The sequence below is a fragment of the Aulonocara sp. 'chitande type north' Nkhata Bay genome, linkage group LG13 (genome assembly GCF_057382095.1).
Source record: "Aulonocara sp. 'chitande type north' Nkhata Bay isolate Kocher_YH1m ecotype deep benthic linkage group LG13, A_spYH_male_GT1.1, whole genome shotgun sequence".
In the NCBI taxonomy this organism is placed as follows: domain Eukaryota; kingdom Metazoa; phylum Chordata; class Actinopteri; order Cichliformes; family Cichlidae; genus Aulonocara; species Aulonocara sp. 'chitande type north' Nkhata Bay.
This window is the reverse complement of record NC_141356.1, coordinates 14,834,918-14,853,703: the sequence shown is the minus strand read 5'-3', so window position 1 is coordinate 14,853,703 and position 18,786 is coordinate 14,834,918. Positions and strand designations below refer to the sequence as shown.

Here is an 18,786-nt window from a genome sequence, read left to right as displayed (position 1 = left end):
TACACCTAGACACCAGCGATCGCGCGCGCGCGCGCACGAACATGAAAACTAGGATGCTTTCAAAAATAATATTCTACCTCCTGTACAGCACATCGTATTTTAACAGCACGTGTTTTATTTAAATATCATGGTCTGACATTATAGATATAACCCCACAACTTTTCTGGTCGCCTGTCCCCAGCACGAATGTGACTAACTCTATCATCTGTAACGAAGGGCTAGCTCCCTCTTATTTCTTTAACTAAACACACACAGAGGCAGACAGAAAGAGCTCAGGTAACTATTTCACAGCTGATCCCTGATGAGTGTAATCCTGTGTCAAGTATTTATAGAACACGATTAATAGGATTAATAAACCATCAGGGCTTCTCGTTTGGTGATAAGTCCCATTACTCATGTTAATTAACGTGTTAGTTACAAAACCTCTCTGCAGCATCTTTTCGTAACACCAGGGTATTTTGTAACACCTGCATTTCTCCTTCCTGTGCTGCAGAGGGCAGTAAACGCAAATACGTGTCATCAGCGCCGCGGATGCATTTAAAACTGTCGGAATTTCTACAATTAATTCTCTAAAGTTCTCATTTGACAGCGAACAAAGCAATTCACTTTCTAAAGATTTAAAACAAAAGTACTAAAACAAGATTTAATCTCATGCCTTATAAACATTCTCTATGCACGATTCAATTTCATTGCTTCTCTGATTCATAACGTTTTCAAATGCTTGCAAATGGCTACTACAAGCGGTAAGTCGTGAATTTTTAAGTCTCAATCTAAATAATGTTAATGAAGGAATTTACTTTTCCAAAAGCTTTTTCTTTCAAAACACGTAGATAACGAGAGCGTTATATTTTACTTAAAAAATTGCCGCGGAGCACATGAAGGCAGCATTAACAACTGCAAGCAACGCTGCTGTGTTTATCAGTGATGGGATTTCCGGATCATTTTAGAGAACCGGCTCTTTCGGCTCGCCTCACTAAAAAGAGTCGGCTCTTTCGGCTCCCAACCGCCTCTTCAGGTTGTTTTGTTGCTTTAATTAATTTATTATTAACAATAATATAAAATTATGCACAAAAAGAATTACTAATGTAAAAGAAGTGGTTTTTATTTATATATGTTTATATATAAATATATACAGTGGCCCCTAGAGACAAAACACGTACAAACTCCAAAACACATTTCTAGCGTTAACTGAACTTCCAAAACAGAGCTACCTAGATCACTTAAATTACACAATTAAAAGCATATGTGTATTGTTTGTGTATTTATACACAAGCACTCATATACATTCAAATAATTTAAAAAAAAGTTCATTAACCTGTTACTACCACACACCAAATCCGGTCGTTAGTACTTGCTGGCTTGTGTAGCCTCTAAGTAACAAAAGCTCAACACTGCGCCTAGCATTCTGGAGCACTTCTGTTGTGTTTTGTACGTGTTTTGGAGTTTTTACGTGCTTCTGAGTTTTTATGTGTTTTGGAGCTTTTACGTGCTTCTGAGTTTTTACGTGTTTTGGAGTTTGTACGTGCTTCAGGGTTTGTACGTGTTTTGAAGTTTGTACATGCTTTGTCTCTAGGGGCCAACGTAAATATACTTTTATAAATATACTTTTATAAATATACTTTTTTATTACATAAAATGTAATAAATAAATCATATAATACAAAAACCAACTAGTCACAGTTCAACTTTTAACTATTTAAATTTTCAGCCCTTTCCTTTCAAACAAATGTAAAATGAAACAACACAAAACACTGCAAACCACAACACAATTAAATATAAATTAAAATATGAAAACAAAAAGAAGATGCACATTCTCTGTCATATAGGCCTGCATGAATAAACCTTCTGAATCCTTTATCATCCGCAACTGAAAATAGTTGTGGATGACTACTATACCTTTCTAATGTGAGTTGTTGTCCCTGGCTTTCTTTCTCTGTCTCTCCCTCAAGCTCTGTTCCTGTGCTACTGTGTAACTACCGCCCCTCCCCCCTCTTCCCAGCGCAAAACACAAGGCTGGCATGTGGAGTGAAGCGGAAAAAAATTCCAGAGAGGATGAGAGAAGGAAAAAAAAACATGGCTCGCGATAAGGAGCCGTCTCGCGTCGTTCACGTCAAAGATTCGGATCTAAGAGCCATTTCGTTCGCGACCGACACATCACTAGTGTTTACAGGGAAGCGAAGATGGAGGAGTATCCCTCCAAACAGGTGCCCGAAAACCTCGACGATCCTCCCAACAGCCGACTGTTCGTGGTGACGAGTCGGTCCATCACTGAAGATGAGCTGCGGGAAAGCTTCTACGTGTTTGGGGACATTCAGGGGGTCTGGGTTGTCAAAGACAAGCAGACAAAGGAGTCCAAAGGCATTGCCTACATAAAGTTTGCCAAGTCTTCTCAGGCCTGCTTGGCCATGGAAGAAATGCACGGAAAAGTCCTGGTGGAAGGGACTAAACCTGTGAAGGTAATGTCAATGGTTAGGTCTCCAAAAAGATTATATTTTGTCTGCTTCAGTTCAGACGGTCGATTTATAATATGCGTATAGCTAGCAAGCTAAAGGGGCGTGATCGTTAGCTGCTTTCAGTTCACGGAACCTTAATTATCTACAATCTCACTCTTCTGTGCAAAATGCTGTTTAAATTTTAAATATTTGGAACTGAGAAGACAAAACATGGAATATTTATTGGCGAGGGATAAATCTTATTCTTAACTTTACATAAGAAAATATCATAGTTGCGATTCTTCTTCGAAAATATACAATTAACGTGTATCGTCCGCTATTTTAATGCATAATTTGTGTCTCTTTGTTTGCAAATGTTGGCTCTTTAGGTGTTTATAGCCCAGTCACGGTCATCAACGAGACACAGAGATGTTGAGGATGAGGAGCTGACCAGGATTTTTGTCATGATCCCCAAATCCTTCTCAGAAGAGGACCTCAAAGAAACATTCAAAGTAATACTTCTTCTTTTGTGGTTCTGCAGCTCTATGTTTGCCTGTGTTTTAATGTCAGTATTGTGTTTCCTTTATGAAAAATATTTTTGTGCTCACGCACAGAGGTTTTGGCCATCTACCACAGAACCTACACCAGGACTGTGATTAAAGTATTTTGCTCTAAGCTAAATATATTTATATTTGTCTATCAAATGGCCTAAAAATGCATAAACTTCTGTTAAGTAAGAACAAAAAACATGCTTTAACTATATACAGACCACTTATGCTTAGCGTATATAGTGTGTTCTTTTAGGCCATCTTAATTGAGGCTCTCTAGAACTCACTGACACCCCTAAATGCTCATTTAGATTCTTTCTGTTTTCTGTTTTGCAGGAGTATGGGGATATTGAGTATTGTGTGATCATCAAAAACAAGTTTACAGGAGAAAGTAAAGGCCTCGGCTACGTAAGGTACTACAAACCCTCCCAAGCTGCCCTCGCCATAGAGAACTGCGACAAAGGTAGGTCTGCCAAACTCATTTACTTGTTCATTAATCCTGGTAGAAGCAGCTGTATGAACATCAAATATACAGAATGGTTGGTGAACGGTTACAGCTGTGGTGACTTCTCACTTCTGTTAACACTTAGTAAAGGTTATGTTTATGATTTAAAACTGTGGAAATGATGTTATTAGCCTACAGGGCCATTCTGGCTGAGCCTCGAAGCAAATCGACAGCAACAGAAGATTACAGCTCTGGAGGAGCAGCAGCCAGAAATGATTATGCTGGCGGCTCTGAATCCATGAACCAGTACACGTTGGGTATGAGTTTCTTTGTCATCAGAATTTACTACCATAGGAAGGAAAGGGTAAAGGTCTTAGTATTATCCTCTGTCTTGGTACTGACCCTGGTGTCCTTCTTCTCTGTATAGGCGACCCTGGGAACTACACAGTCATAGATTACCGCCACGGTGATTTCACACGCTGTCTCATTGTGTCCACGCGCATTGCACTCAATCAAGAGCAGATTTTTTCTCTTTTTGACATTATACCTGGCATGGAGTACTGCGAGCTGCAGAGGGATGCCTATGGAATGAACAAAGGTTAACAGTTCAATGTTATTTATATACCTCCAACATGTTACACCAGTCAGAATCTGTTGCATTGAGGAGAAAAAAACCCCTTTTAACACGAACCATCTGCAGAATGAGGCTCAGGGACGGTAACTGTCCAACTTCACCTGTTGGGCCAAGGAATCACTAAACACTGAGCAGATTGTTGGGAACAGTAACCTCAAAGTAAGCTCTTACAGAACATAGAGCCACCAATGTTATCAATTTAATCCTCTACAGATGTGACAAGATTTTAATCATGAATGTTTTCTTAGTGTGACAGAGTGACTAAAAATATTGTATTTGTGATTATATGAGATGGCTAAAAGGAGCAAACCCTCACATTTGAAAAACTGGATGGAGCTGATGGTTATTTTACACACTACATCAGCTTTACTCTAGTTTGCAGTATCGGTTCTCTGTGGATGTTGATGTGGTCCATTCTATTTTGATGACTGTAAAATATTCCACTCTGACCTTTTCTTTGCTGTGTGTCACCTGCCTCCAGGCCATGCTTTGATTCGCTACAGCAATCTTGGGTCAGCACTTTATGCCAGAGAAAAGCTAAATGGCTTTGAATATCCACCTGGAAACAGACTGGTTGTAAATTTTGTTGACGACGGCGAGGACCGCGGCAGGTATACACACAATGCACACATAACTACACAACAGTATATGTTTAACTTTGAGCCTGCAGAAGGGTCACAAATTACTGGAGCCTCAGAGAAGAAAAACCCTTTAAAGTTAATATATCCATAAATTAAAAGATAGGAACGAAAATGCCACTGATAATTAACTGCGACCTTGTCTGCATGCCTTCTTGGCCACATTTTATTTGTTGTTAAATATTCACAGGTGAAAGTTGTCCCCTGTGGGTTGTAGTGACCGGGCAGTGTTTTTTCAGAGTGCCGTGACTGCCTTTTTAAATATTACGTGATCTCAAAGCTGTTAGCGATACACACTCACATTATTCATGAACTTCACACTCTCTCTAGTAAAAGACATCAGAAGAACAGGCAGAAGACGATCCTGAACAATATGGATCTAGTTAACTTGGCCAGGATATTAAATTTGGTGCTTGTGGACTATATAGTGACAGTGAACTGGGGCTGAGATGCACAGCTGTCATTCCCCCTGCTGTTTCTCAATATGCTATGCCTCAGCGTCTCTAACTATGCAATGTAGGACCAGTGTTTCCTTTCCTGTTCAAGTTGGCTTGAACATGAAAATTACACATCAGTAGAATACAGCGCAACACAGGAAGAAGCACAAAAAGCCATCAGAGATTAAAGTAGCATGCACTACTACACAGTACACAGTGTTTTAAACACTCTTCTTCTAAACACCTTCTGTCTTTAACATCACAAACATGAAAAAGAGTCGCTCTCATTATAGTTGCTGCACAGAGTTTTAACACTGCCCCCTTGTGATTATATTTAGCTATAACATGTAGACGAAGCCCTACAAGCGACCAGTGCACCTCTGTGCTGGGTGCTTGAGGCAGACTTAATTTTCCCATCGTGTCCACAGCTGGAAACAGCCTGTATGTTTGCTGTTGTGTGTAGTCCTGTAGGTCGGATGGCCATGCAGTTTGTTGCAGCACAGATGATGTCAGCGGTCTGGAACGGACCATCCAGCAGCCAAGTGATGAAACCTGTGAGTCATTAATTCAACATCTGATTTACAAAATTGTGTCAGGTCATCGTCTTGTTACTCTGCACATTTTATTTACATTTCAGATGGGTTTTTTTAGCAATGATAATAAGAAAATTTCTAAAAAAGCTATATTTTAATTCTTATTAGCTTATCTTTTAAAAATCTGTGCTCACATAAAGATTAAAAGTAGTTCAACAGATCAAACCTAGAATCTCCTTTTCTGAGGGATATGCAGTGTGTGAACAGTATGTGACATTTAAATTACTGATCCTGTGTTCTCTGTGTTGGTATGTACCAGGGCTTCTCTGTTGTCTCGTCAGTTTCTCGAATTCAGACCGACGCCAACCTGCCGTCGCTGAAGAAGCTTGCTCCGCCTGAGAGCAAAACCAAGGAGCGGCTGTTTGTCGTGTTCAGCCCCTCCCCGCTGCCCCCCGATGTGTTGGAGGATGTTTTTTGGTAAGTGCCCTGTGGTCTGACTCAATCACTAAAAGTAAAAAACAAACAAAACAAAAAAAACCAGTGCATTACCGGGACGGTTAAAGGTCTGCTTGATCACGACTCTTGGCTCAATCAGTGCAAACTGCTGTGGATGATAACATCAGGCTAAGTGCTCTTAAATAACAGAGTAAAGCTGCTATTAAACCAAACAGACAGAATTAGCAAATGTTCCTGCTTTACAATTAAATGTTATTTGTTCATCTGTGCCTCCCTGTGTCTGTCTGTCTAGTCGCTTTGGCTCCCTCATTGAAGTCCACTTGGTTCCAGGGAGGAAAGTTGGATACATGAAGTATGCAGATAAACAGGTAAAGCTCAGATTGAGGATAAACTTGTGGGTTTTATTAATGAAGGAATAGAATGTAAGTAAACTTCAAACTCTTCTTCATCACTGTGTTCATCTCTGTCAGTGTGCGGACGAGGCCATGGCAGCGCTCCACGGACGCGTCGTTAACGGGGTAAAGATGAAGGTGATGCTGGCTGATCCTCCCAGAGAGGAATCTCATAAACGTCCTCGTACCTACTGAAGCCTACATGACACGAACCAGTGGTAAGTGTGCAGTCTTCTACTGCAGGCTCACCAGTATGTGCAATTGGAAGTATTTTGGAAACAAAATATATACACTGTACACGTAATTTGTCTGTTTACATGTTTGTTTAAGAAAATATCAGACACACTGCCAACGAGAATAATTTCTTATATTTTTGATTAGGAATTCTGATTTATTTAATCCAACACGTGTGTGTGTGTGTGTGTGTGTGTGTGTGTGTGTGTGTGTGTGTGTGCTCTAGTGTCAGATGCTTCGGGTATATGTGTTGACTGACCACAAAGTAAAGACGCTCTTAACAAACGTCGACAAAAGATCAAAAATGAAGCATATAAACACAATAAGTACAAAAAGGGAAAGGATCAGGGACAGTGTGAGGTGACGGCTTGAAGTAATCTGGGAGTTCAAATCTCAGCTGCGTAATAGTGGGAAACAAGCGTAACTCTTGGCTTTCTACATCACCTGTCAGGGTCTGTTCAGCGACAAGAAAGGCTCAGTGTGTAGGCAGGCTAACCAACTACAAAGGACCAGTGCTACTTCATCAGTTCACAAGGAAGAAAGTTCTGCAGTGCTGTGATGTCTGATCCAACAGGTGGTATCATGGAGGCAGGTAGACGTGCAAAAAGAAAACGTTAGGAAGCACTACACAGACAACAAAGTATTTATGAAATAAAACACTAGGAAACACCAACTTTCTGGATTTTTCCTGATATATTAGCAATGTCACAGCATGTGTTGTACATAAGTGTTCTTGCAATACTAAGTCTGGTCAGTAAAGCAAAAAAACACAGATCAGAGTCTTCAAATTGTGTTGAAGGCTTTCAAAGCCTGATTATAAGCTAAAAGAATTCAAAGTAGTAAAAGAGTATTTATTAATCATATCATTAGAAAGTTCTATCATTATACATCAAGCTTTGCACCCCTACTCTGCTTCCATTGCAGGTTATTAGTTTAGAATATTTAACCTCGATGTTACCCACAGCGAAGGCCCTTTATGATTTATTTGCAACTTAAACTGTGTGAGAGCTCCTTCACGTCACCCACCTGTGCACTCCTGTGAAGCTCTCTCCTCATGAGTCACAAAAGCGACACTCTAACAAGATGTCAAGAAGTTTCTGATGACAGTCGTTTCTCTTCCTGTGAATAACACTGCAGCTTCTTGTTCCCCAGGCGACTGTTGCCATGACACAATGACACCTGACCTGACAGACCGATATCAAGACCTTCTCCCGACCTCTGACACGACCTTTGACACCTGTCTGACCTTACTCCCGGTCAGTGACCTTGCAGCGACTCACTGATAGGACGCTCCAGTGTTATAACACTAATAAACTGAAGTCTTAATCGTAAACAGTCTGTGAATAGCAATTGTGTAGTTTGTGGTCAGTGTCATACTTTCGTGCTTTCTAAGTGCAAAATGTCAGCCTCGACACTGCTCTTTGATTTAACAGATTATTTAAGAAACGCTGACGTGAGAAGTCTCATGGTTCGGGCAGTGTGCAGCATTTTACTTTATGAAAATCTGCAGGCAGGAGGCTGCAGTTTACTGATAAGCTGTGAAAAACAGGCTTTATAAAGCTGGATGTGGACAGTTTGTAGTTCACATCTGGTCCTCCTTATTTGTCTGATGGTACGCTCTGTAGCCTGTGCAGGTCTCGGTTAAAAGGTGGTGATTTGAATGACTGTGAAACTTTTTTTTTTTGTCAATAAAAATATAGTTGAACACATTGTCTGTCTCATCTCTTCTTTTACAACATATTAACTGAACAGCTAATAAAAAATAAATTATAAAACCATCATTTCTCCTGTTATGCTAAGAAGCTTGCTAAATTAAAAGGTCATGCATTTAGTTTGTAGTTTTTAAAAAAATATGTGATGATGACCCAGAGACCATCTGGATACTGGGTCTTCATTTTCTTCTGTTGTACTTGTCTTTGTCCTGCAGTGTCCCTCTGATGCTCTAAAGGGGGAAGCCCTGTTTGACTTGGCTATTCACCCATGTGCATATATCTGATACTAAAAACCTGGGTGGATTTTTACTTAGGTTGCATTTTCAGAAATACATGTTTTCTTAATTAGCGCTTTATCTAGTCTCCTGTTCTGGCTTAAGAGCAATCTTGGATTTCAACATATAGATATTATAAATAACTGAGTGGGTTTGGCATAAAGTATAACTCTACTAATCAACTTTAAAACCACTGGTTGGGGCCACAGACTTTGAGAGTGGAGGTGGTTGGTTTACAGAGCTCCAAATCTTTTTTTCTTCTCAGCATTGGCGCTGGTTGTGTGTTATCCCGGTCCTAGCCCAGAGAGAGGGTCTAAAAAGGTAAAGCTGACCCTGAATCACTGAAAATACACTGCTTTTATTTTATGGTACACAACAGGAGGGGAGCAGACAACAATCACTGAAATATGGGTGTTAAACAGAAAAGGGACAGCATCAAGCTATTTAGCAATGGCATCCAAAAAGAGACGGACACTGGATGTACAGTAATTTTATTTTATTTTTAGGCAACTCATGAGAACATTATTTACAATACCAGGCTGGCACTGGGAACAAATCTGGTCTCAGATCAGGGAGCTGACATTTAAGAAGCTCAGTTTGGACCTTTCCTTCAAACATTTTTTTTACTAAAAATAAGAGATTTTTTCAGCAGAGCTGTGACCTCAGCTAAATGAAATAGTGGATCTGTTGAAGGGAAAACAATCTTGAAATCTTGAATCTACTTTAATCACAAAAGTGCATCTCCTAACTAAAGCTTTTTGGCATGAGAGCAGGTGAGTTGTGTTCACCTTCCACTTGTATAACTTCTTCGCCACTGAAGTCTGGTTTAATAATACAGTCTAACAGGTATAGCTCTTTAATTTTAAATCTGATACACTTCCCTTAAATCAATATATTCAATATTTTACTGATCAAGTAGAGAAACACTTGAAGCCTAATTTACCAAATGTCAGTGTAAGCCATCAAGTTTGTAAAGCAACAAAAAGTGTGCAACCACAGCAAAGTTCTCCTCAGCAGAGATGCGTGGAGTTGGCCCTGCCGTGGAAATTTGGACACCCAGAGGACAGAATGATGTACGGTGAAAACAGAGGGCAGAGACAGGCAGTGATGTCAAGATATAATCAGGCTTTATTACTGGAGTCTCTGAAACTTAAAATCATTCAAACGTCTGGTCTCTTTGATGTTTAGCTCCATGCATCCATCAGTCCATCCCTTTGCCACTTAGTCCATCTGACTTCTACCTCCTGCTCCCTCCTCATCAGTCTTCCAGCGCCAGTGTGTTGAGTTCTTCATCGAGCTCCTCCAGATCTTCTCCCGTGAACAGGTTTTCATCTACCGGTACTTCCTCTTCCTCTTCATCCTCCCCTCCTCCATCCTCCCCTCCGCCCTCTTCCTCTGAAAGCCCGTTGGCCTCGGCGCCACCACAAGCTCCGTTCAGCTGTTCCTCTGCAAGCAGGAGGGGAAAAAAATGCTACTCACACAGCTGACGTTTGTTCATCAGAAGTACTGTGTTTGTTCTCTTACAAAAAAGGGATAAACTTTGACCAGTGTGTTTTTTCTCTCACCGTCGTCTGATTCCGTCGTCTCTGTCTTATTCCTAGAGGTGAACCGGTCCATGGATGCTACAGTAATACCTGTGTTGTCGACCTCTTGTGGAACAAAGCGAGATAAGTCTATGTCCTGGATGTCTGTAGTATCAATCTGAAATTTAAAAGAAGAAAGAAAGAAAAGAAAAAACGTGGAAGGGCTGGAAATGTGAATTTTAAAAAACTCTAGTGTCCAAATAAAATTGCAAGAAAAAAAAGTAATATTAAAATTCTTATCTTTGATGTATACATTTTTCCTTTTCCATAAAATTAGAAAATATCTGAATACTAGTCTAGCTAGGAAGCATAAACCATTGTGACTACATTGGAAAAGCAACAATAAGACAACTGTCAAAAAGGGAATTTTGGGAGACTTGCATGTGTGGATTTAACTAAAGAAAACACTGACATTGTCTCGATATGTGGTACAGATGTGCATGGCTCAACCAATCACTGGTAAGAAGGTTCAACTATCATTAATACTATCAGTAATATTAATATTTATTCACCTATAAGTCTTTTTTCACCAGCTATAAAATACTGAAATACTGGCTTCATATTTGAATGCTTGTTCTCCAGTATAAATCAGTACCTTAACATATCTGCCTGACTACACTGACCTCACAGAGAAACTAAAATAAATCGCTTGAAGTGGTAACACCAACACACTGCATGCCAACATCAAAACATTTATATTTCATACCAACAACGCAAACTATATTAGACACCAAACACAGGTTATTGTGCGGGGACATCTCATTTCAAGTGTGAGAGCCACAGAGCTGAAATCAATATAAACTCACACACAGACTACAGAAAAACAAGACTGTGGGAGGTTTTTGTCTATTCTAAAACACAGAGCTTCTTTCAAACTGCCTCCAACCAAATCTGTGAGTTTATTGCATTATGCAATTGCTGGAAATTTCACAATTACCTCTTCCTCCTCCTCTTCTTCTTCGTCGGCATATCTAGTGTCGTCAGCTTCATCATCGTCATCATCAACCAGCTCTGGGCGGAATTCGAACACCTCACGGCCGCTCACCTGCAGATAATTAATACAGATAATAATACAAATTGCGTTTGGACATTTTTGCTTCGGCACCACTGCCAAGGTGAAATTTCACAACCACTGCACTCACCACCAGAGATTTGCCAGCCTTAAAGTCAGCCTTCTTCTTCTCCATTTCCTCCCTTGCTTTGTCCACCTGATAAAACAAAAGCATCAAGTATATCTTGACAAAAATATTTGAAAAAGCTTTAATGATTTCAGTCATTGAAAACCCCCCGAGGAATCAAGTCTTTAATAATATCAGGGAAAAAGTGGGGACTTGGCTCTGACAACCTGATGCTACTACAGTGTTTGAATGTGTCCAACCTTCTCCTGCCTTTTCCTTTTCTTCCAAGCCAGGAAAGTCTCCAGAGTTATCCGAGTGACATTTGGACCCAGAGCTGCACGCTGGAGAGAGACAAAGAAAGAAATCTCAGTTTCCGCACTTAAATTAATTAATTTGAGGTAACAGCATGAGGCCACAACATCTGAAGACAGAGACATTTCTTAGCATTCAATTATAATATCTCAGTCTTAGCTTATGTGCTCTCTTAACAGCAAGTTTTGCTGTTTTTCAATACTGAGTAGAAATAGTTTACTTTCATAATTACATATGTTGAATTGTTAGCAAACATCCTAAGTAACACATTCAAAAATAATCCAAAACAGCAGCACTGACCGCGACACCAATTTATATTAAGCAGTTTTGTATTCATGTTTAAACATCGTTCCACTACCCTGCAGAGGTCACATAGTTTGCTCACATTTATTAGCACTGCTGTCACTAAATGTCTAGATGTCTGCAATGATACGTAATCTCATCTGTCTGGACTAAACTATTTGAAACGTACTTTTCTTAAGAAATCATAACCGATTCAGATACATGTTTGCACTCAGCTTGGACTAGGTGAGGCTGCTGCTATTGGTTGTGATGTGTGTGCCATTACAGAAACACCAGTAGTGATAACATTCACACGTAAAGCTTTAAGCTGGAGACGTGAATGTTTGCAGAAGCTCTAAACACAGACAACTTAGCTTTCTGTTTCAGATGGCATTTTTTTAATAGTTAAACTGTCCAACATGATTTCAACAGAAACTGCTATAAAGTTTTAACAAAATGCAGTGACTTCTTCAACATGGTGTCAATCAGTCTGGATCAAAGTGGTTCCAGTCTGTTCCTCTAGCTCAGGGGTGGGCAATCTCAGTCCACGAGGGCCGGTGTCCCTGCAGGTTTTAGATCTCACCTTGGGTCGACACACCTGAATCACATGAGTAGTTCGTTACCAGGCCTCTGGAGAACTTCAAGACATGTTGAGGAGCTAATTTAGCCATTTAAATCAGCTGTGTTGGTTTGAGGACACATCTAAAACCTGCAGGGACACCGGCCCTCGTGGACTGAGATTGCCCACCCCTGCTCTAGCTGCAAAAAATACAATGGCTCAATCCCAGACGATTTGTTTCTTATATTGTAAGTAACACTAGTAATTGTATAACCAATGACAATTTGGTCTAATGGGACCATATCGAGCAACAACTGACCAGTGGACCCTGGGACTACCGCTCTCCTATTGACCTGCCTACTTGGAGCATTAGTTGAGGCATTTAATCATTCAGCACCCACATAAAGGTTTCACAGCTTCTGTTTGGTTTGGTACGTGAACCTCCACACCAGGCTGAGCCAGCCTTTTGAAGTTAAAGGAGAAAAGTGCAAAGTTGTCTATGGTAAAAACGGTTTGCATATCAGCAATACCCAAGACAGCAGCCTCACTTTTACACCTTCCAGTCCATCTCATTCAATAGTTGAACTCTGTGCTGCTGTTACTCACCTCAAAGGTTCCCTAAAGCGCGCTGTTGTAGTTATCCTTACCTCACTCTCTATAAGTTCCTCCAACGAGATCTCTTCCTCTGTCTCCTCCTTCTTCTTGTCTTTTTTCAGTACAAAACCGGGAGGCAGAGCATGCCGGTACATACAATTGTCGCCCCCTGCGGGACACACCCAGAACCAGCCGTACTTATTGTTTTCTATGGCCTCCAAGAAGTACTTACACACCTGCAGACAAACAAGTGTGAGTTAGCAACAGTAAAGCAGACAAAATCGTGTATTATTATTGGTATTAGTTGACTGAACTGTTAGATGGACTGTCTTTGAGGAATTTTGTTTAGAGCCAAAAGACTCTTGGGAACAAACTGAGAGGAAAAAAGCACATTTTTTTCCCTAGATTTGGTTTTCTCTGCTTCTTCTTTATCCAGCAAACATCCTGAACTCCCTGCATTTCACCTTACCACACAAACAAGTCCGTTTCCCACACTCTCATTAAACCACCTGATGAAAACACAGACGACCAGCAAATATCTAGCTCCTTGTCTTCATTCACTAATTAACAGACTTACGATTTGTGTTTTGGCTTTCTTCTTCTCAGCTTCTCCGTGTTTTTTGTTGACGACTTCCTCTAGTTTCTTCTCATCCCAGTTCTCCATAGTGTCTGAAAGCAGCACATCACAGTCTTTCAGCATGGGGTATGAATTCAAATCACTAAAATGCCCAACACCCTCTCCTGTAGCTCATAAAAATAGCTCACATTGGCCTTTTTTGTACAAGGATGGGGCTCTAAGATAGTAAGACGTAGCAGAACTTTCAGTTAATTTTCAAAGGAAAAACAAACAAACATGGTAGGCATGATGGACCACCCGTCCAGGTAAAGTCAATAAAGGAGATAAGGCAAAGGCCTGGTTAATTTAATGAAGTGTTCATCATTGAATTTTAAGTCCAGATATCAGTAGTTGAAATAAACTCAGAATGAGGTTTATTTGCATTACAGGGGAAAATATTGACTATTTTATTCAGGAAAAATAAACAAAGCTGCCATAAAGTAGGCTTAAGACCCATGTAATCATAACTAAATATCAAATCAAGCTGTTTACATATTTAGCAGATGGTTGTCTTCTTAATTTATCTGGATAATATAAAATGATAAACAGATTTGCTAAGAGAAATCATGATGCAGATGTTGATATCATGCAGCAATAACCCCCCTTTCAATATGTACAGGTTAACTGTGATGTCTACCAACCTTTCTCCAGGTCTTCATCTCTTTCGTCTACATAGACGCTTCTCTTTTCACATTTCCTCTCCATGGATAGATCATGGCTGAACTTGCACTTGTCTCCTTTAGTACACTGACCCTGCTTAAAGAACGCACACAACACTGATTTTGGATCAACACCTGCAGGAAATAAAGAGAGAAAAAAGATCAATCATCTTTTTTTATCAAATTTAACACATCAAATGATTCATCTCCTGTGTGTCACATGCTGTGTGTTACCTTTGCTGACTTTCTGAGCAACAACTACGGGTTTAAAAAGCTCATTGAGTTCATCCAGCTCTTTCTTCTTATCATTCTTCTTGATGGTCTTTTCTGCCTCAGCCTGGGCAATCTAAACACGACAAATTCAGCCACATTTAAAGATTATCTTACTTACAAAAGATTTAAGGAAGACAGCAAGTAGAGTGAGCAAAAGTAAGAGAAGAATGTTTGGCTTAAGGATTAAGAAGATACACAAGGATGAAGGCAGAAAGAAATACAGAAGGCAAGAACAGTTCGCCAACCTGTCTGGCACTTTGTTGTCCATATTTGACTTGCTGAGTAACATTCTTGATGTACTTCTGCTGCTTGGCCCCTTTTTTGTTCTTTAAGCCAAATGTCTTATCCTACAAAAAACAAACAAACAAACACAAGAGCCCAAACAAATCTTTATTAATTGTCACTTTTATAATACAATTCCAAACACAAAGCCTGAGTGAGTGTTACATCACAACAACAAGGAGTACAGTGAAATCCACTTGACACATCTGCAATATCAGGCCATGGTTCACTTTTCCATCCATACCTAGTTGAAGTGTGCTAGTCAGGTGAAAACTCTAAAGTTTTAAGATCGCTTAAAGAATGAGTGAATTGATTTTCTTTTGCACATATCACAGCAAAAATTATCACACAACCAAAACCGAGATTGTAGTCTTGGTTCAGTCTTGTTAGGCTCATTATGCAAAGCATAACCTCCAAGTTTGCTTTTATTGCATAGATCCTTTAAAATAATGCTGATGCATCTGTTCTCTTTCGTTTGACTAACAGCAACATGAGGCCAGTGGTCAGGGATTTCAGAGAAACCAAAATTTGTCTCAGCAGACCAAGTCTGTGAAAAGTTAGACTATCGACAAGGAACAGATCATAAATGCATGTCTAATTCAACAAATACTGACACACTTGTTCAAAATCTGACATACAGCTATGATAAAAAATTAGCTCACTAAACATCATTACTCAGGGTAATTTTCACAGCGATTAGAACTGAAGGCTATGGTTGGCCTTCTGCGGCACTGTATCGCTCTGTCTAAATGTTTTATTTAGGCACTACCTTGCCTGCAGCACTCATCCCAAGTTTCATCTTTATTTAGTTCACGTTCATTCTTTATTAAAAACCCACAGGCCCAATTTATCATCCACCATAACAGTAGGCTTTGATTTTAACAGGTGGTATTGAACCAAGAGTGCAATATGTGGCTCATCTATGTGTTTAAATAGTTATTTTACCAACAACAAAAGTCACACCTACAGCCTGGCTCAACACCATTTTCTGTTGTAAAATTAAAAACTTTGCAACTGAAAGCAAGAGTTGCTTGTCTGGTGTTAAGGAAACTGAATTATGAAGTTGCATGTTAAAAACTTCGAGCACAAACTGCGCCCCTTTCAAAATTTACTTGAAATTCCCGCTGCTAAACTTAACCACAACAGAAAACATGTAAGCGACCGGAAGACGCTGATAACATTAAGTGTTGTTTCAGTAAAAAACTAAATACACACAAATTGAGCTTGAAATTACTCATTTCTAGCCCGTTTACATCACTGAAACAGACTGAAATGTGTTTCCTGAGCAGTCCTGAGGCCGGTCAGAAAACAGGCCTTTCACTCTGCGCCTTCGTGCCCGTTTGTGTTTAAAACCATGAATAAAACCTCATAAAACACTACATAAGCTTTAACATAATGTTTGTAATTCTTACATGCGTCTTCAACAGGGGATATTAACCTTAAAGCAATAACTGTGGACACTTGCTCATGCGGCGGGACGGCCCTGATAGCAGCTTAGCTTTATCGGTTAGCTGCATGCCTTCGTCGAGAGTCAGCTAGCTTTAGGTTTAACTATACCCGAAGGGGCCTTTAGTAGAATACTACTAACTATGGAAATATGGACCGAACAATTAGAAGGCACTGACAACTGCCCAGAGGCCAGAACAACTTTACGATTCACCTGTCAGCACTTGCGATAGCCTGGGTTAGCCGTATGCTAGCTTATCAGCTAGGGTTAATCAACGACACGCTAACTCGTGTAACTTTTACCTCAATAATCTTTTCCTTTTTCTTCTCCTGAGTTTTTTTATTTCCCCCGGGCTGGGCGGGTTTCTTCGGAGGCATGCCGGCTCAGGTACAGCTCTCTCAAAATGCGTGAAGCTGTTCAATATCTTTATTAATATGGTGATTTTGCAGGGGAGTCAGCTCCACATTACCCGCTTGTTGCTAGCACCGCAACAGCGCCTTCTAGGCCACATGTGAGTTGTTGATGTTCTGTGACGTCAACACGCACCCCGAGAGGCAGGATGGGTACTGTAGTCTGTAGAAAAATCAGACTCAGAATACTTTATTAATCCCTAAGGAAATTATGTAATCCCTAAGGAAATTGCAAAACACGTCTAGTTCAGGGGTGTCAAACATAAGGCTCTTCTTCCTCTTCTTCTTCTTCTTCTTACAGTGGTGGTGCAGGACATGTATGAAGACATGGTGAGATGGTAAGATGTATTTAAGGTGCGGGTAGGATTAATTTAGGGATCAGCTCTGAGCCCATTCTTGTTTGCAGTGATGATGGACAGGTTTACAGTTGCGGTCAGGCACGAGTGTCCATGGACTGCAATGTTTGCAGACAACACTGTGATCTATAGTGATATAAGGTAGCAGGCTGAAGAGTCTGGAGAGGGGGAGGTATGCTTTGGAGAGAAGAGGAATGAAAGTCTGTAAAAGATGTGTGTGGATGACAGGAAGACAGGTGTAACAGTGAAGCTGCAGAGAGCAGATGCAGTGAAGGTAGAGTTTAAATACCTGGGGTGAACCATCCAGAGCAAAGTTCCCAGAGTGTTCACAAACTAGTTGCTTGTCCTCAGCAGAGATGGTTACTGTAATCTGATTGCTTTTTTCAGGTAATGAGTAAAGTAAGGGATTACTATTACAAAAACGGTAATTAGATTACCGTTACTTTCCCGTAGGAACGCTGCGTTACTGCGTTACTAAAACCATGATTTTTTTTGCGAGAATGTCTCATGACAGTGATGTAAGCGAGTGCGCCGTTCGTGACAACAGCTGTGTGCAGATCAACAGTGGATCATATATCGAGTGCAGGAGAGAGTATGAGCGTGCAGCATTTAAAGCTTGGAAGTACTGACCTTACTTTGAGTTTGATTCCATAAAAAGTGACAAAAGCATTAGTGTACGTTGTGCGTGGGAAGAAAACTTCTTTTTACAGCGAACCCCCCCCCCCCCTAAACTTCCAAGCAAGCACCGGGAGTGCGCTACCACGTAATGGGAAACTCACAGAGAAACTCGCGGATTCTTCAACTGACCGCTGCGGCACACCTGCACCAGGGTAAACCTCCGCCTACCCCACTCCTGCTTTACAGGTGAAAATAGAGCAACAGGACCGCTAGTCTTTGATGTTATTTATTTTCTGCTGTGTTTTACTTGCATCTATTTGAAAGAGTGAGTGTAAACACACAAAAATGTATATTTTATGTGCTGGAATGTGCAGAAAATAAGTTTAAATGTTAAACAAATTTCTTCCAGTCAGAGAATGTTGCATATAATTAAATTTTTGGTTGATGCATAAAGTTAAAAGATTAAAACTAATAAAACAAGTTTTAAAAAGAGACTTTTCCATTTGATTACATTTTGTATGATGGATTATGCAGAAAAAGTAAAATTGGGCTAAAAGATCTATTGCTTTATCACCTATTCAGGTTGTAAATCGTGTTTTTAAAAAGTAACTAAGTAATTAATTACTTTTTAGAATATGTAATCAGTAAAGTAACGGGATTACTTTTTTGGGGAAGTAATCAGTAATTAGTTACTGATTACTTTTTTCAAGTAACTTGACCAACACTGGTCCTCGTGTCATTTCTTTTGTATCAATTTGTATTAAGTCTTTATTTTCCCAGTATGTTTTCTTTTCACCTCCTGCTTTATTTTGTGAGTTTACTGTTACTCATGCTTTACCTTTGGTTTCACTTCCTGTGTCTCGTCTTATGCAATTCATTTCAGCCGTGTCTCACCATCAGAAACAAGAACAGGCTCAGGACCTGAGTGTCTGCATCTGGCTC

At 40.0% G+C, this 18,786-nt stretch overlaps 2 protein-coding genes across 6 annotated transcripts; one reads left to right on the top strand and one right to left on the bottom strand.

Annotated features, from left to right (window-relative positions):
* The first annotated feature begins 1,980 nt into the window (after positions 1–1,980).
* Positions 1,981–8,457, top strand: rbm45 (RNA binding motif protein 45). Of its 5 annotated transcripts, none has more exons than XR_015124401.1 (11): positions 1,990–2,455; positions 2,821–2,943; positions 3,316–3,442; positions 3,616–3,741; positions 3,852–4,022; positions 4,540–4,669; positions 5,597–5,687; positions 5,986–6,143; positions 6,415–6,490; positions 6,593–7,336; positions 7,901–8,457. XR_015124401.1 is itself a non-coding variant. In XM_086258823.1 (11 exons), the coding sequence occupies exons 1-10, from the start codon at positions 2,180–2,182 to the stop codon at positions 6,707–6,709; spliced, it is 1,395 nt and encodes a 464-aa protein (XP_086114949.1). In that variant the 5' UTR covers positions 1,990–2,179; the 3' UTR covers positions 6,710–6,732; positions 7,200–8,457. The 5 variants fall into 5 exon arrangements, 4 of the variants coding, with proteins under 4 accessions (XP_086114951.1, XP_086114949.1, XP_086114948.1 ...); XM_086258823.1 differs by having other exon boundaries at positions 6,593–6,732; positions 7,200–8,457; XM_086258824.1 differs by having other exon boundaries at positions 1,992–2,455; positions 6,593–6,732.
* A 1,388-nt stretch (positions 8,458–9,845) lies between these two features.
* Positions 9,846–16,976, bottom strand: zc3h15 (zinc finger CCCH-type containing 15). Its single transcript, XM_086258820.1, has 11 exons — positions 16,763–16,976; positions 14,977–15,078; positions 14,693–14,804; positions 14,441–14,593; positions 13,761–13,852; positions 13,237–13,419; positions 11,697–11,777; positions 11,461–11,526; positions 11,256–11,363; positions 10,301–10,436; positions 9,846–10,181 (listed from the first exon to the last, which is right to left on the bottom strand). The coding sequence occupies exons 1-11, from the start codon at positions 16,835–16,837 to the stop codon at positions 9,994–9,996; spliced, it is 1,296 nt and encodes a 431-aa protein (XP_086114946.1). The 5' UTR covers positions 16,838–16,976; the 3' UTR covers positions 9,846–9,993.
* Between the last annotated feature and the right edge of the window lie 1,810 nt (positions 16,977–18,786).

Bases quoted from the DNA above. Each gene is read 5' to 3' on its own strand.
- zc3h15 (XM_086258820.1), bottom strand. From the start codon at position 16,837: ATGCCTCCGAAGAAACCCGCCCAGCCCGGGGGAAATAAAAAAACTCAG. The intron at 15,079-16,762 runs GTAAAAGTTACA...TGTTTTTTGTAG, and splicing joins AAAAGGAAAAGATTATTGAG to GATAAGACATTTGGCTTAAA. The intron at 14,805-14,976 runs GTTGGCGAACTG...TGTCGTGTTTAG, and splicing joins GACAACAAAGTGCCAGACAG to ATTGCCCAGGCTGAGGCAGA.
- rbm45 (XM_086258823.1), top strand. From the start codon at position 2,180: ATGGAGGAGTATCCCTCCAAACAGGTGCCCGAAAACCTCGACGATCCT. The intron at 4,670-5,596 runs GTATACACACAA...TGTTGTGTGTAG, and splicing joins GACGGCGAGGACCGCGGCAG to TCCTGTAGGTCGGATGGCCA. The intron at 6,144-6,414 runs GTAAGTGCCCTG...CTGTCTGTCTAG, and splicing joins GTGTTGGAGGATGTTTTTTG to TCGCTTTGGCTCCCTCATTG.